The sequence below is a fragment of the Anolis carolinensis genome, unplaced genomic scaffold (assembly GCF_035594765.1).
Source record: "Anolis carolinensis isolate JA03-04 unplaced genomic scaffold, rAnoCar3.1.pri scaffold_8, whole genome shotgun sequence".
Classification (NCBI taxonomy): domain Eukaryota; kingdom Metazoa; phylum Chordata; class Lepidosauria; order Squamata; family Dactyloidae; genus Anolis; species Anolis carolinensis.
The window spans coordinates 21,699,238-21,714,880 of NW_026943819.1; the positions used below are offsets into that span (position 1 = coordinate 21,699,238).

The window sequence follows — 15,643 nt, forward strand, 5'->3', positions numbered from 1 at the left end:
CATGTAACATCCCTGGTTCCCGGAGGGTCTCTGCCTGAGACGTCCTTGCAGACGGCCAATTCTCTCACACCAGAAGTGACTTGCAGTTTCTCAAGTCGCTCCCCATTATTTAATCTGGGGAGCTTCAACTCTTTAAAGCCAGAGCAGAGAAAGAGAGAACATAGAGCACAATCTCTTTCTGTGCATCATGTAACATCCCTGGTTCCCGGAGGGTCTCTGCCTGAGGCTGAGCTCTGTGTGACCCAAAAGCTTGCATGTCATAAAACACCACAGGACCCAAACACAGCCGTCTAGCCAATCCCAACAGGGGCTGCCTCGCCGGTGTTTTCCATTCGGAGCTCCCTGTGTACGTGTGTGTGTATGTGTGTGTATCCGTTTGTGTGTTCCCATGTTTGTCTGCTGCCTTGCTGCAGCGCTGGGTGGGTTCTCGACTGAGCCATGGGGCAGCCCCTGCCCATTGGCGTAGACGAGACCCCTTTTGCTCGCAACTGCGCCTCCTTGGCAGCCCCCTCTCCTTCCCTCCCGTCCCTCGCAGCTGGGAGAGGAGGGCTGGGAGAGAGGAGGACACACACAACACAGAGAGAAAACCTGAGACCCTTTCCTTCCCGGGCGCCCAGTCTGCGCGGGTCAGGGATGGAGTGGCTGCCATGACAACCCTGGGATGTCGCGCGAGAGGGATGCAGGGGAGATGCTCCTGGCAGGGAAGGCGGCGAGCCCAGCCGGGATGCTGCTGCTGCTGCTGAGGCTGCTGAGGCTGCTGAGGCGGGCGGCTGAGGAGGAGGAGGAAGAGGAGGAGGAAGAGGAGAAGGCAACGACAGCAGCCTCAGCTAGCTACAGCAGCAGCCACTGACTCCTCCGATTCCTCCTGCCAGTCCTTTGCATCCTTTCCTCTCTCCTGACCGGGGCTGGAAGAGCCGAGTCAAGCGCAGGGGCTGCTTCTTTGCTCCCTTCCTTTTTCCCTCTTCCTTCTTTCCCCACTCGCCTTGGATTGCGCATTGGTGACTGCTGAACAAGGGTGGCCGTCTCCTCTTTCCTTTTTGGAGACAGCCCTTATTCTTAGTCCGTTTCGAAGCTAAGAAAGACTTTGCGAGGCGGCTCCGTCTCTCCTCCTCCCCTCTTTGGAGGGAGAAAGAGAGGGAGTTGCGCTTCCTTCCTCCTCCTCGGGTTATAAACTTTTGATGCCAGCGCTGCGCAGCGCGTGCCCGGCGGAGTCGGAAAGTGGCATCTGGGAAGCAGGAGGAGGAGAAAGAGAAAGAGGAAAAGAAGAAGCAGCGGCAGTAGCAGCATTGCCTTGACCTCCCTCGCTCGCTCGCTCGCTCGCTCTCTTGCTTCCTTACTCGCTCGCTCTCCTCGCCTCCTCTTTTTTGGGGGGCTGGATTTCCTCCTCGCTCGTTCTCTCCCCCCTCCAAAGCAACAGCCACCCCCAGCCCCTTTTCTCTTTGCCCGGAGGAGCCCACCCGCGCGAGGATATGGGGCTGGCGGGCTGCGTGGCGCTGCCCTGGCGCTGCCTGGTGGTGCTCTCTCTCAGACTCCTCTTCCTTGTGCCCGCAGGAGTGCCGGTCCGCAGCGGAGAGGCCACCTTCCCCAAGGCCATGGACAACGTGACCGTCAAGCAAGGCGAGAGCGCCACCCTCAGGTAGGAGCAGAGCTTTCTCCCCGGGCCTCCCCTCTCTCTCTTTCTCCCACGTCTCCGGGGCAGCGGGGTTGGGAAGCGGGGAAGATGCTCCTGGTGCGGAATGCGATGCAGCCTTTGAGACTTGTGCGATGCTGCCGGCGTCAACTCTGAAAGCTCGGGCATGGCTGTTGGAAAGAGCCTGGGATGCTAGTGTGCCCGCCACCAGTGGTGGAATGTGGGTTGTTGGCACGCAGGAGAGCTAGAGAGAGAAGGGAAAGAGCCTTGGCTCAGTGCGTTGCTTGCTGTGAGTTATCCGGGCTGTATGGCCATGCTCCGGGATTCTCTCCTGACATTTCACCCACATGTATGGACCCTTCCACACAGCCCTATATCCTAGAACAATGATGGGCAACCTTTTGTGCTTGGTGTATCAAAATTCACCAAAAAAAAAAAAAAAACCTAGCAAGACTTGGGTGGTGAGGAAAAAAAACCATAATTTTGCAATATGTATAGTTTAAATAACAAAAATATATAGAATCATAGAATAGTAGAGTTGGAAGAGACCTCATGGGCCATCCAGTCCAACCCCCTGCCAAGAAGCAGGAAATCGCATTCAAAGCACCCCCGACAGATGGCCATCCAGCCTCTGTTTAAAAGCCTCCAAGGAAGGAGCCTCCACCACAGTCCGGGGGAGAGAGTTCCACTGTCGAACAGCCCTCACAGTGAGGAGGTATATAATATATATAATATATAACTGTATTTAATAAATCAAAAACTATTTACTACCATTATTTCCATGTACAACAATCTATAGTACCTCTTGCAGTTTCCACACTGATTTCTTTCTATTCTAGTTTCAATGTAGTCATGAATAATAAATAATATACAGTAGAGTCTCACTTATCCAGTGTAAACGGGCCGGCAGAACATTGGATAAGCGAACATTGGATAGGCGAATATGGGCATCTAATTGTTGCCACTGTTGTAAGCCGCCCTGAGTCCCTTCGGGTGAGAAGGGCGGGATATAAATGTGAGAAATAAATAAATAAATAAATAAATATGTTGGATAATAAGGAGAGATTAAGGAAAAGCCTATTAAACATCAAATTAGGTTATGATTTTACAAATTAAACACCAAAACATCATGTTAGACAACACATTTGACAGAAAAAGTAGTTCAATACACAGTAATGCCATGTAGTGATTACTGTATTTACAAATTTAGCACCAAAATATCACGATGTATTAAAAACATTGACTACAAAAATGTGTTGGATAATCCAGAACATTGGATAAGCAAGTGTTGGATAAGTGAGACTCTACTGTAATAATAATATAATAGTAATAATATGATAATATACTACAATAATAGATAGATAGATAGATAGATAGATAGATAGATATAAATGTAATGTGCATAATTCCCATGTAGTAAACAACAAAATCAAATCACACCAAATTCGGTCACAATATACATAGTCATCCAATCAATCTGCATGCGGCAGCGTGTCAGCAAAAATGGCTAGGCGTGTCAGTGCTGACATGCGTGTCATAGGTTGGCCATCACTGTCCTAGAATAACAAGGCAGGAAATCCTACATTATCTGAGTGTGGACTTAGATAACCCAGTTCTAAGCAGATATTGAAAGGAGCCCCGGTGGCAAAGTGTGTTAAAGCACCGAGCTGCTGAACTTGCAGACTGAAAGGTCGCAGGTTCAAATCCCGGGAGCAGAGTGAGCGCCCGCTGTTGCTCCAGCTTCTATCAACCTAGCAGTTTGGAAACATGTGAGTAGATCAATAGGTATCGCTCTGGTGGGAAGGTAACGGCGCTCCATGCAGTCATGCCGGCCACATGACCTTGGAGGTGTCTACGGACAATGCCGGCTCTTCAGCTTAGAAATGGAGATGAGCACCAACCCCCAGAGTCAGACATGACTGGACTTAATGTCAGGGGAAACCTTTACCTTTACCTTAAGCAGATATTGTGGGATTTTCTGTCTTGTTATTCTGGAATATAGGGCTGTGTGGAAGGGCCCTATGGCAGGCATCCTCAGAAGTTGTGAGATCTATTTAAAACTAGGCAAGTGGGGTTTCTATACCAATGTAATAATGTCCATGGGAGAAAGAACTCTTGTCTGTCTGAGGCAAGTGTGAATGTTGCCATTGGCCACCTTGATTAGCATTGAATAGCCTTTCAGTGCCTTTGCTCACTTAAAAGGACCAAAGTGCCAGTCTGCCAGGTCTGTGTCTGTGCCAAGAAGTGTTAGTAGGAGAATGCAGGTGTAAGGCAGTTGGTGGTAAGAAGGGTTAAAAGCTGTGTGAAATCCTCACTGAACTGGACTATATGGCAGTGTGGACTCAGGCCCCTTCCACACAGCTGAAAAAAATCCCACATTATCTGCTTTGAACTGGAATATATGGCAGTATGGGAGTCAGGACCCTTCAACACAGCCATATAACTCAGAAAAATCCCGCAATATCTACTTTGAACTGGGATATCTGAGTCCACATTGCCATATATTACAGTTCAAAGCAGATAATGTGGAATTTTTTCAGCTGTGTGGAAGGGGCTCCAGATAACCCAGCTCAAAGCAGATATTGTGGAATTTTCTGCCTTAATATTCTGAGTTATATGACTGTGTGGAAGGGCCCTCAGATAACCCAGTTCCGAACAGGTATTGTGGATTGTCTGCCTTGATATTCTGGGTGATATGTCTGTGTGGAAGGGCTTGGAGTTAAGTGACAGACAGCAAGCTTTGCATCCGTCTGAGGTGCCAGCTTTGCCCTGAAAGTGGTTTCAAGAAAGGAAATGGTGCAGCCAGAAACTATGTGCTGTGCACCTGGGTGAAGGTTTGTATTCAGTGCCATCTAGCCCCCAGCCCACCCTCTCCACCTCTTGCTTTGTTTGCCAATGGTTGTCTCTTGTTTCCAGAGCTTCTGAGATCTGCCAGAGATTGGTAGCTTTCTTTCCTTCCCGCCCACCCCTCGCCAGTGGTTTTACAGTCTCCGCACGAATCTGTTAATATCAAATCAATCATTTACTCCTGGGGCACCTCTTACGAATTCTGATGGAGTTTTGTTTTTTTTTTGAAATTATTTTTGCCTTGTGTTGTTTTGCTGTGTGAGAAGTGAAAAAAAAATATGCAGGTGGCTTATATACAGATGGGCTACTTCTCTGCCAGACAGTAGAGCTGACCTTCTCTTTTCATGTTCGTAATGAGTTTATGGGCACAGACAGCATGGTCTGTGCAGGTGAAAGAGGTGAGATATTGAATGAGTGAACCATCAGGGAGGGGAAGGAGGGTTTGTGTGGAAGGTTGCTCTCACCCCACTGTTTCTTTTGCAAAGGGACTGAGCCCAAGTCCCATCATCACTACATTATTGAAATGCAGACAATCAAGAGTCTTGTAGCCCTTTAAAGAATAACCCATTTGTTATGACACAAGCAGCCACAGATCAGAGCCCACTTTATTGGTTTCACTAAGTGTTACTTTGTGCAAGTGGTTGTTCCTGTGTGTATTTTAAGGAGGTTCGATACTCAGCTGTATTGCTAACCTAAAGTGTTCATCTTACCTATATGACTTTAAATGTTGTTTAATCCAGTTGGACGGTAAGTATGGCCACACCCAGGAGTGCAAAATTGGGCCTCTTTATGGACTTGTTGTTGGGGTTATTCATTTCAGTCAGTGATTCTTGTTTTCATACACCAATGTTTGCATTGTGAGAGCAACCCCCTTGTGACAAATGAGTGTTCTCCAGGAAAGCAGCAGGGAGGGCAGATATTTCAAGACTCTGCTGTGTTTCCATTTCTCCATGCCTCCATCTTCATAGAAGTCTTATTGTCAGTCAAGTAACCAATTAATTTAGTGCCATTAATGGGTCAGGGTTTTTTAAAATGCAAGAATGCAAGACCTAGGCATTTGCCCGTTGCCTTTATCATTGTTTCAGGGCAGGTCTGAGTCCTGGCTTTGATGGGAAATCGGAACTGTTCCTTCTGAACAAACTAGAACAAAGGATGGTGACAATATCTTACTTGTTCAAATATACCACCATCATTCCATGCCTCGGCACATTGGCATCTTTTTTATGATCTGCTGGCTGAAGTTATATCATCTCACATGGTAGAGTCCCTGTGGTGCAATGGGTTAAACCTTTGTGCCAGCAGGACTGTTGACTGACAGATTGAATCTATCGAGAGTGGGTGAGCTCCTGCTGTTAGCTCAAGCTCCCTATGCGGGGACATGAGAGAAGCCTCCCACAAGGATAGTAAAACATCAAAAATCCGAGTGTCCCCTGGGCAATGTCCTTACAGGTGGCCAATTCTCTCTCACAGTCGCTCCTGACATGAAAAAAATATCTCACATGGTCAATGGATTCTCTGTTGAATCTGTGCATCTCTCTCTCTCTTTTTTTTTCTTATTAAAGAATGAAACAACTGGAAGTTGTTGTGAGCCAGAGGACTCTTACATGAACCACAGTGATAAAACTGGCATGAAACCCATGCAGGTCTATACAGGCGAGAGAGATCCAAGGAGAATCTCTTGTTGCAGATGATGCACAATTTGGAGAAGGCCATTTCAGGTTCTCCCATGAATGCAAAGGCTAGAGCGCAAGAGGATAGCTGGGCTCTGCCTCTGAGGGGAACGGATGTGTGAGAAGCCTCATTCTTTCTCAATGGGCCATTTGTTGGCCCTCCCAGCTGCTTGCTAGTCATTTATCTCCCCATTTTCCTGGGACAGAGGGAGACTCATTGGGTCAGGCAGACAAATCACACATAGCCATTCATTTAGGAGCCATCTTATCCTCTACCCTTTCCAAAAGTGTGGGACTAAGTATTCCCTATGTTAGCAGTTTGGAGGAAGATAATGAAACTGTGAATCTGGAGCAGAGACAGGAGAGAGCAAGAGAGGGAGATGCTGGTTGGCAGGCAAGAAATAAGGCCCTTCATCGCCGTCTAGATATGGATGGTGTGCAAGGATTTTAGAGTTGATACTGAAAGACGTACTCCTGGTTCTGAAATAACAGTTTTGTTCATTGATTTTGCCGTTGTGCTGAAAGCAACCATTAACAAGCTTCCCACTTAGGCTGGAGACAGATGAGAAGGTGTTGTTGCTGGAACTCTCCCCCCCTTTCATTCTTTCTCTGGTGGCTGTTTTGCAAGAGAGAAAGGTACAGTAGAGTCTCACTTATCCAAGCTTTGCTTATCCAAGCCTCTGGATTATCCAAGCCATTTTTGTAGTCAATGTTTTCAATATATCGTGATATTTTGGTGCTAAATTCGTAAATACAGTAATTACAACATAACATTACTGCATACTGAACTACTTTTTCTGTCAAATTTGTTGTATAACATGATTAATTTAATTTGTAAAATCATAATGTAATTTGATGTTTAATAGGCTTTTCCTTAATCCCTCCTTATTATCCAAAATATTTGCTTATCCAAGCTTCTGCCGGCCCGTTTACATTGGATAAGTGAGACTCTACTGTAGTTGGAGAGAAGGATCACGGTGGATAATGCAGACACTCCTCCTTTCCTTTCCCAATTCAAATAAACAGATTTTGCAGAGTTTTATACTGTTTCATAATATTGCAGAAGCTGTTTGACCCAGGAGGTAGTAGAATGAAAGAAAAGCTGTGTGAGATGTGCCGGCAGGAAAGCTTTCCAAAAGAAAAACACCTTTGTCAATGGTAGACCAGACTTCTTCAGTCTCGTGCCCCCCCCCCCCCCCCCCAATGTGTTGGATCACAAATCTTATTATCACACCAGGCAGTGGTAAGGACACATAAGAGATACAGTCGAACACATCCAGTGGACTTAATGCTGGGGAAAGTTTCTCTAGATTATCGTCATTTGAACTCCATTTCTTATTGGATTTGGTCTAGTAAACTTAGGCTATTTCTATCCTGCAGACCTATAATGTTCTGCTACCACTATACTACCTATGGCAGTGCTTTTCAACCTGTGGGTCCCCAGGTGTTTTGGCCTACAACTCTCAGGAATCCCAGCCAGTTTACCAGCTGTTAGGATTTTTTATTTATTTATTTATTTCCAATATTTCTATCCCGCCCTTCTCACCCGAAGGGACTCAGGGCGGCGTACAATTGGCAACAATTCGATGTCGATGCATCATTAAAAACAACAACATATAAAAATATATTACAACCAATTAAATACAGTATAAAATATAAAACATAAACATATGCTTAAAATCCGTTCGTCCAATATCCTCCAACTTTATCCATATAAAGTTGGGAGAAACCAATCCATCACTGCAAAGGATCTAAACAGGCTGTGATTTTCCCCCAGACCCTAACATTTTGCAAATTTATTACAGCCATGGTTGTCTGAAATGGACCTATGGCCTTTTTATAAAGTTGTAGAAGACTGAAAGCAACAACTACTCTTTCTTCTTCCTTTGCTATCGTGGGGTTGCAATCTCAGGCTTAGGCCAGCAGATGGCCAACTCCAATTTATTTATTTATTTGTTTTTCCGCAGACCATATCCTTAAATTCGGATGTTTTGTAGCTAGACTTGAAAATGTGCAAAGGGAAACAAATTGTATCCCTCTTAACACATCCTTCCCTTTTTTAGTCTTCCTGTAAACACAGTGCTAAGTGGAATTGCTTCATGACCTTACTACTTTCTGATGCCATTAAATACTTCTGGAACACTTTCATGTCTAGTCCTCTTACTTCAGCCATCATTCTCTCACACACTCAGTCAGTTATGCTCTTGCATTATTGCATTTCCCTTGTGTTTCCCCAACAGTGGAAATATCCTTCACCTTTCTGCTTCCAGACCTTGTCTTTGCAATGTCCTCTATTCTTCCTATGTTCCCTTACTATCACTGTGTGCTCAGCCACTACTACATCTTTGCCCAGCTCTCTTAATACCTTTTTTGTGATAGCTGCCAAATTTTGATGGCTGCCCCAGGCCAAATCATTGCAAATCCCCACCTTGGCCAACACATTGCCGGCTTAGGAATTTAGGAAATCTGGTTGATTGTGGGGAGGAAAAGTAAACCAGTTTAATAGAACTTTACATTTGATATAGGAAAATAGGAGCTGAAGGGGAAGCAAGCCAGAATCTTATGAACCAGGAAAATTCCCATGAAGATACAGAACATGGTACAAATGGGTGTTTATGGATTTTTCAATATTCTTCCACCCAAAACCTACCCACTTCAAAAGAGGACATTGATGGTTGGACAAGTATAATATGGATTGGTTGGTGGGTTTGACTCATAAAGCATGGGTGAGGATTTCTGGAACACTTGGAATCCAATCTCTGGTTAGAAACAAAGTGTAATCTGGGAGTTTAGAGGGGTTGAGAGACAAAAACAACAACACTAACAACAGCAACAACTGATTTGGGGATTGCATATGTCCCCTTTCCTAGGGTTCTACTCTATAGAATTAATGCAGTTGGAAAAAGTGTTACCTGCTATGGCTTAATGCTATGGAATCCTGGGAGCAGAAGTTGTACAAAGTTTTTTGCCTTTTTCAAAGAGCGGTGATGCTTCACCACATGACAAATCTCAAATTCCATAGCCTACAGTATTTGGGGAGAGGGATTCACCTGTAGCAATAGTAATGCCCACTCTCCCTACTTTGTCAAGGGGAAAAAAGCTGTTAAAGTCATAGTAGAATGAAGAGGGTGGGGGACCCTCAAATGAGCATCTGAATCAGGCTGAGTCCATGATTTCTTGGTGAAAGCAAAAAAGGGAATAAGAATGAGAGGAAGTGGTGCACCATGTGGCCATGTGTGATGCTGCCAACAGACCAACAGTTTATTATCAGCGGTGTACATAAAGGCATATAAAACAACAGCTGCTAAGACTGTCAAAGAATTATGGCTTCATTTAAAAAAATAAATAGATCACTTTGAAGGGTCCAGAAGCGGGTTTCCGTGAACAAGCATAAATGTCTAGTAATGGGAGTGCCAGGGACTGACTGCTGGCTGGCTTCACTGATGGTTGGTTTTGTGATCCTGAAAAAGTCTGTCTTTGCATACAAAGAATTTGCAGGCAACTAACTTGTGCCAATGCGAACAAATCCAATTAGGAAACATTTAAAGGAAACAAAAGCACACAGGGCTGAAATGTCATTCTCTCCCTCCTAGTTTAGCAGAGAGTGGTTTAATTATAATTGCATACTCTCCAGCATTTCACGGGCCTATAGAGACAAGCATTTAAGTAACATACAGAACTTATACAAAGGGTCAGTGCCAGAACCCAGACATTATACAGTCAGCCTTCCACATTTGCAGATTTAAATTCTGAAGGTTCAATTTGTGGGTTTGATCAATGGGATCTCTCGAGGAATCACTGAATCCTCCTACAGACAACTTCTGCTGGAAATTGATCATTGAGTTATGCTGAAGGGCCTAGAGATTCCCAAGAGATGTTCCACTTTCTCAGGGATCTTGTGCCCTATATTAATGTAGAATTGATGTAATATGTAAACTTTATGTAATTTGCAATACTTTTCACTAACCATTTTGTTCAAAGACCGACTTGACCCTTTCTGAATTCTCTCGATAAAAGACTAAGCAAAAGTAATCAACAAATCCATCCCATTGTCTGCTATTGAAAGCATCACCAGAACATCAAACAGCAAGTTAAGTGTTGCATGGCTCCTCAGCGTTTACCTAGGTGTATTCACCTCTCTTGGGAAACACAACCTGTCTTTCAATATCTAAAACTGCTTCCAGTCTTCAAGTGTGTCAGAGAAGTTTATCTTGTTGATGGTGTTGAAGGAAGGTTAAACTGTCAGTCTAGTCATCTTCTGTATATAGAAATGGAGGGGAGACGTCAACTTGTCCTTGCCTTGTGCCGCAAATGTCTTGGGCCAGCTGTGCAGGAAACCTGGATAGAGAACCGAATGCTGAAAAATGACCTCTTTAGCAACTCAACACTAACAGTTTTAGCAAGGCATCCATAAAAAGCAAAAATAGAGGAAATGATTTACTGTGGTTGCTTATCAGAAAATAGGATCTGACCTTGGTTAATAGGGACAGCTGGGGCTTATGAAATTAGATGAGGAATGACCTCCCCACCACAATATTTTCTATGCTTCTGTTGAAAGACTTTCACTTGAAATCTGTTAGATCCTTCGAGAAGGAATCCTACAATTTGTTTCAGATTTCACTGCATTTTGTTGACAGTGTCATACATTACTGAATTTTGTATAATATTTCCATTCAAAACTAGGCAGTAATATTATCTCACACCAAAGGTTCTCTTGTTTTTGAATCTAGCTCCTAGAAAGCCTTGCCAGTTTAGCCAGCAGTCAGGAATTTTGGGACCATAAGTTCAAAATAGTAAATTCCCACTTTGAACAACTTTGGCAAAGACTCATCAGAACAATAGGACTGTGTGCCATGTACTAGATACCTTGGGAAATGGGGAGCATTTGGTAGTTGCATCTAGAAGAGAAAGTTATGTTAATATCTCTTAGCAAAAACAACCAACATCTTGTGGTTACATAATGGCTGAATCCATCAAGCTTGGTTTTCAAAATGTGTAGGGGAGTGGAGTTGGATGCATATTTTTCAAAAGTGCCCATGTTGTAAACGTTTTCTATTATTTTATTTAAAAATATTAACCATTTATTTCTTTCAAATGTTCAAACTTTCTATGGGATAACTTTCAAATGTTAAAATCATGGACTCATCCAACTGGATGGGATCATAAGATCCATCTAGTCCAACTCCCTGCTATGAAGGAAAACACAACTAAAGCATGCCTGAGAGATAGCCAAGTTCTGTTTAAAGACTTCAAAAGAAGGAGAGCCCACCACTCACTGAGACAGTCAGTTGTGCTGTGAAAGAGCTTTTATGCTCAAGAACTTTACTGCCAGTCAGACACCAAGGGATTCCAACCTATATTAAGTTGATTCTAGAAAGTGCATATTCGACAATTTAAAATTCACATCAAGCACATTTTGTACACATATCCAAGAGAAGGTTATATGTGAAGGGATGTCATCTTGAAAATGGAGCAGATTTATTGCCTTCTGTTCCCTAGACCAATGGATTCAGATTATTTAAAAAATACAAATTTAGAAGGAACTAGCTGTGCCTGGCCACGCGTTGCCGTGGCTTATGGGAATGCTTTGTTGGCCAGGTGGAATAGCAGTGAATAGCCTTGCAGCCTCAAAGCCTGGCCATTTTCTTCTTATGGGAATCCTTGTTTGATGAGCTGGAATACAAAGGAATAGACTTGCTGCTTGGAAGGCTGGATTATATGGCAGTGTGGAGTCAAGATAATCCAGTTCAAAGCAGATAATATAAGATTCTAAATGGGTTATATAGCTGTGTGGAAAAGCCTTGAGTCTACACTGCCATATAATCCAGTGCAAATTAGATAATCTGTGGAAGAAGCCTAAGTGAGGCCTAACTGTGCCTGTCCCCTGGGCTGAGTGGGTTGCTAGGAGACCAAGTGGGCAGAGATTAGCCCTCTAAACTGGCAGCAATTGGATAAAAACAATTATTGCTCTCCCTCTAATTAGGACTTTATTTTTCTTTTCTTTTTGTTGTATCAACCTAGTGGCATGGATGATGGGTTGTGCTGTCAAATTTTGAGGTTGGGGGCCTGTAGTTTTGTTGTTTTGTTGGTCGCCGTGATGCCATCACTCATTTATATATATAGATTTCCTAACAGTAAGAGCTTTTAAACAGTATAGTATTATTATTATTATTATTATTAGTAGTAGTAGTAGTAGTAGTAGTAGTATTGGCTGCCTGAAACCATAGTGGACTCTTCTTTGAAGGTCTTCAAACAGAAATTGAGTGGACATCTCTCATTGATGTTTAGTAGTGTATTCTTGTGTGGTAAAGGTTTGACTAGATATACCTCTTAATCACCTTCTGTGGGTGTAAACTCCATGTGTGTCATTTTGTCTTGGACCTGAGTGATGATTTGGACTCTAGATCATTGCTATCTAACATGTTCATCTGTGCTGGTCCCTAAGTCATTGTCCGCCAGCTCCTGGTGAGTTTCCAGGAAAGAAACAAACTGTGGCCAATGGACACAAATATGCTGGCAATCTCTAGTACACTGGAGAATGTTATTGACAGTCCCTGACATCAGAGGACTGCTCTAGGCCAGAAAAGGTGATGTTACAACTACCTCTACAATTCTGCTTTGTAGTACTCTTCGGTACAGGTAGGAATTCTGGAACATCATATTTTTATCAGATTGGAGTTAATGGAATAGCAGAAGAGCTGGAAATAATAAAGGCGACATGTACCACTTATTATTTATGATGAATTCTACAACAAGGCAGGGTTTGTGCTTGTGAAATAGATGAGTTTAATGAGTAATGAGCAACATTTGTACTACAAAGGTACAAATCCAGAAGAAAGGTAGATGAAGGAAACAGGAAAGTGTTGATTGCAGAGAAGAGTCAAGAAAGCAGCTGTAAAAAGTATGCTTTTTAAAAAAAGTGTATTAAGATTCTGATCACTTCAGTCTCTGGGAGGTTTGCAGCTTTCGAAAGATATGCAGATTTTTGTACAATGTAGATGTACGTAAATGGAATATCACAGAAAGATATTTGTGGTCTTTCTCCTTTTTAGCAATTATGTCCAGATGGAGATGGGGAAGAAAGTTAACCTGAACTGAGATAATATTCAAGCCTCACATTTCAGCTTCTTTGACTCTGATAATAATAATAAAAAAATCCTTGTCCAGATGAAATCACTTTGATTTACTAAGGTATCATTTAGATAATTAAAAAAGAAGCAAAGCACTGAAACTTTGCTAACACAGGAGAATTCTTCCACCTCTGAATTTTGCCAATTAGTGGGGATGTGAATAAATCCAATTAGGGCTTTTTTTCTATTTCTCTCTCTCTCTCTCTCTCTAAAAAAAAGGCATTTTTAGAATGTCATCCCCTTATATAAAGTTGTGCAGTTGTACTTTTAATTATAGTGATGCTTGGTTCTGGTTTTTTTTTTCCAGATTTATGTATTCAAAGTATTCTTTTTAAAGTTTTAGCAGACAATTAAAATTGCATATATATAGAGAGAGAGAGAGACAGACAGACAGACAGACATATGATATTTGGAGTATCTTCAGTTCAGCACCAGCTGTGAAAGGTCTGGAAATATTATTTTCTGGAAATATCCATAGTATTTTCATTTTATTGCTTCTTAGAGGGCGGATCTATTCATTACTGGGTGGGGAGTGGAGGGTGGAAAAGAGGTTTTTCAAAGCCCTGTTTAGAGCAGCCCCATTCCTTCAGTTGGGCAACATTTATTAGTGTCCTGAACTAACCAAAGATAATCCACACCATGTTTTGTTCTGGGTATCACTGATGGCTGAAGCAGTTGGTATAGCATAGGGGTCCTCAAACCAAGGCTTGCAGGACAGATATGAAACCCCCCCCCCCCCCAAGATCCTTTACCCAGCCCCCACCTTAAACGTTAGCTTTAGGGTCACCCAAAGTCTGAAACAACTTGAAGGCACACAACAACAACAGCAATCCTAATAAACCTGACTATCACATCAGCCAAAAGCAGGCCCATATTTCCCATTGAAATATTGGAAAGTTTGTGTTGGTTCAAATCATTCTTCCTTTCAATTACTGTATTGTTCTTTCTTTCTTTTTCTTTCTTTGCACTACAAATAAGATATGTGCAGTGTGTGCATAGGAATATGTTCATGTTTTTTTTTTTCAAACCATAGTCCACCCCCACAACATTCTCAGGGACCATGAACCGGCCCACAACTTTAAAAGTTTAAGGACCCTTGGTATAGCAGTTAAAGCCAAGATGGTGTGGTGGTTTGAGCATTGGACTACAGCTCTGGAGACTAGCTTCAATTCCCTGCTCAGCCACGGAAACCAAGTCGGTGATCCTGGATGAGTCGCATATTCTCAGCCTCTGAGGGACCATGAACTGGCCCTCAGCTTTAAAAGTTTGAGGACCCTTGGTATAGCAGCCAGGATGGTGTGGTCGTTTGAGCATTGGACTACAGCTCTGGAGACTAGCTTCAATTCCCTGCTCAGCCACGGAAACCAAGTTGGTGATCCTGGATGAGTCGCATATTCTCAGCCTCTGAGGGACCATGAACTGGCCCTCAGCTTTAAAAGTTTGAGGACCCTTGGTATAGCAGCCAGGATGGTGTGGTGGTTTGAGCATTGGACTACAGCTCTGGAGACTAGCTTCAATTCCCTGCTCAGCCATGGAAACCAAGTCGGTGACCCTGGATGAGTCGCATAGTCTCAGCCTCAGAAAATCTTATGATAGGTTCACTTTAGGGTCACCATACATTGGGAATGGGTTGAAGGCCCCCATCCAAGAACATATAACCTTAGACAGGGAAGGAACTAGAGAATAATGACCTCTCTCTCTTTATGAAGAGCCACTGCATTCTTATTCCTCCCCCACCCCCGAAAAAAAAAATCCAGACTTCTCCATACAACAAGGAGCACCCATTTTCTTCGCCCTGCCTTTCTCCCCCCTATCTGATCTTTCTCTCTTTCTCGCCCTCTTTTTCCACACTCAGCAGGATGTTGGCAGAATGACTGGTGTTGCTAGAACTTTGAAATCATTTTCACTGTCTTTTGGAATTGGATTATAATAGCATGAAATTAGGTCAATAACCACCAGGTTGACCATCGCTGATGTAAGAACTAATCTTAATAGGAAATTTCCCATTTCCGCCGGCATTGTTTCCTTACCAACCATGAGCTCTGGCCTCTGGACCTCCCTAAGTACGCCAGGAGTGGCAATGTTTTAGTTCTTTCTTGTTAAATTTCTGAGCAGGTGAGATGTCTATAAATGTTTCATATGGCTTCAGTAGCTGCTGAGCCAACCTTTGGGGCTTCTCCTTTCAGTATATTGAAGCCATACCTGTAATGCACTGTAGTAATAAGGTTTCAGTGTCTAGGTTTACCTCAATTTTAATTGGCAAAATTCTGTTTTACTCTCTCATTTTTTTGCATGCTAGAAGAATGGAGAGGCATTTTTTTAGAAATAATTGTGGAGTGGGTATGGAAAGATCTGGTGTCCCAAAG

General features: G+C 43.2%; 1 protein-coding gene across 4 annotated transcripts in view; it reads left to right on the forward strand.

The window, feature by feature from the left end:
- opcml (opioid binding protein/cell adhesion molecule like) overlaps window positions 1–15,643 on the forward strand; it is a 934,533-nt gene that overhangs the window by 476,992 nt on the left and 441,898 nt on the right. For all 4 annotated transcript variants that reach the window (XM_062961394.1, XM_062961393.1, XM_062961395.1 and 1 more), the window contains one exon: window positions 1,552–1,636. In XM_062961394.1, the coding sequence (XP_062817464.1) occupies window positions 1,552–1,636 (85 nt within the window). The remainder of the gene's footprint in view (window positions 1–1,551; window positions 1,637–15,643) is intronic.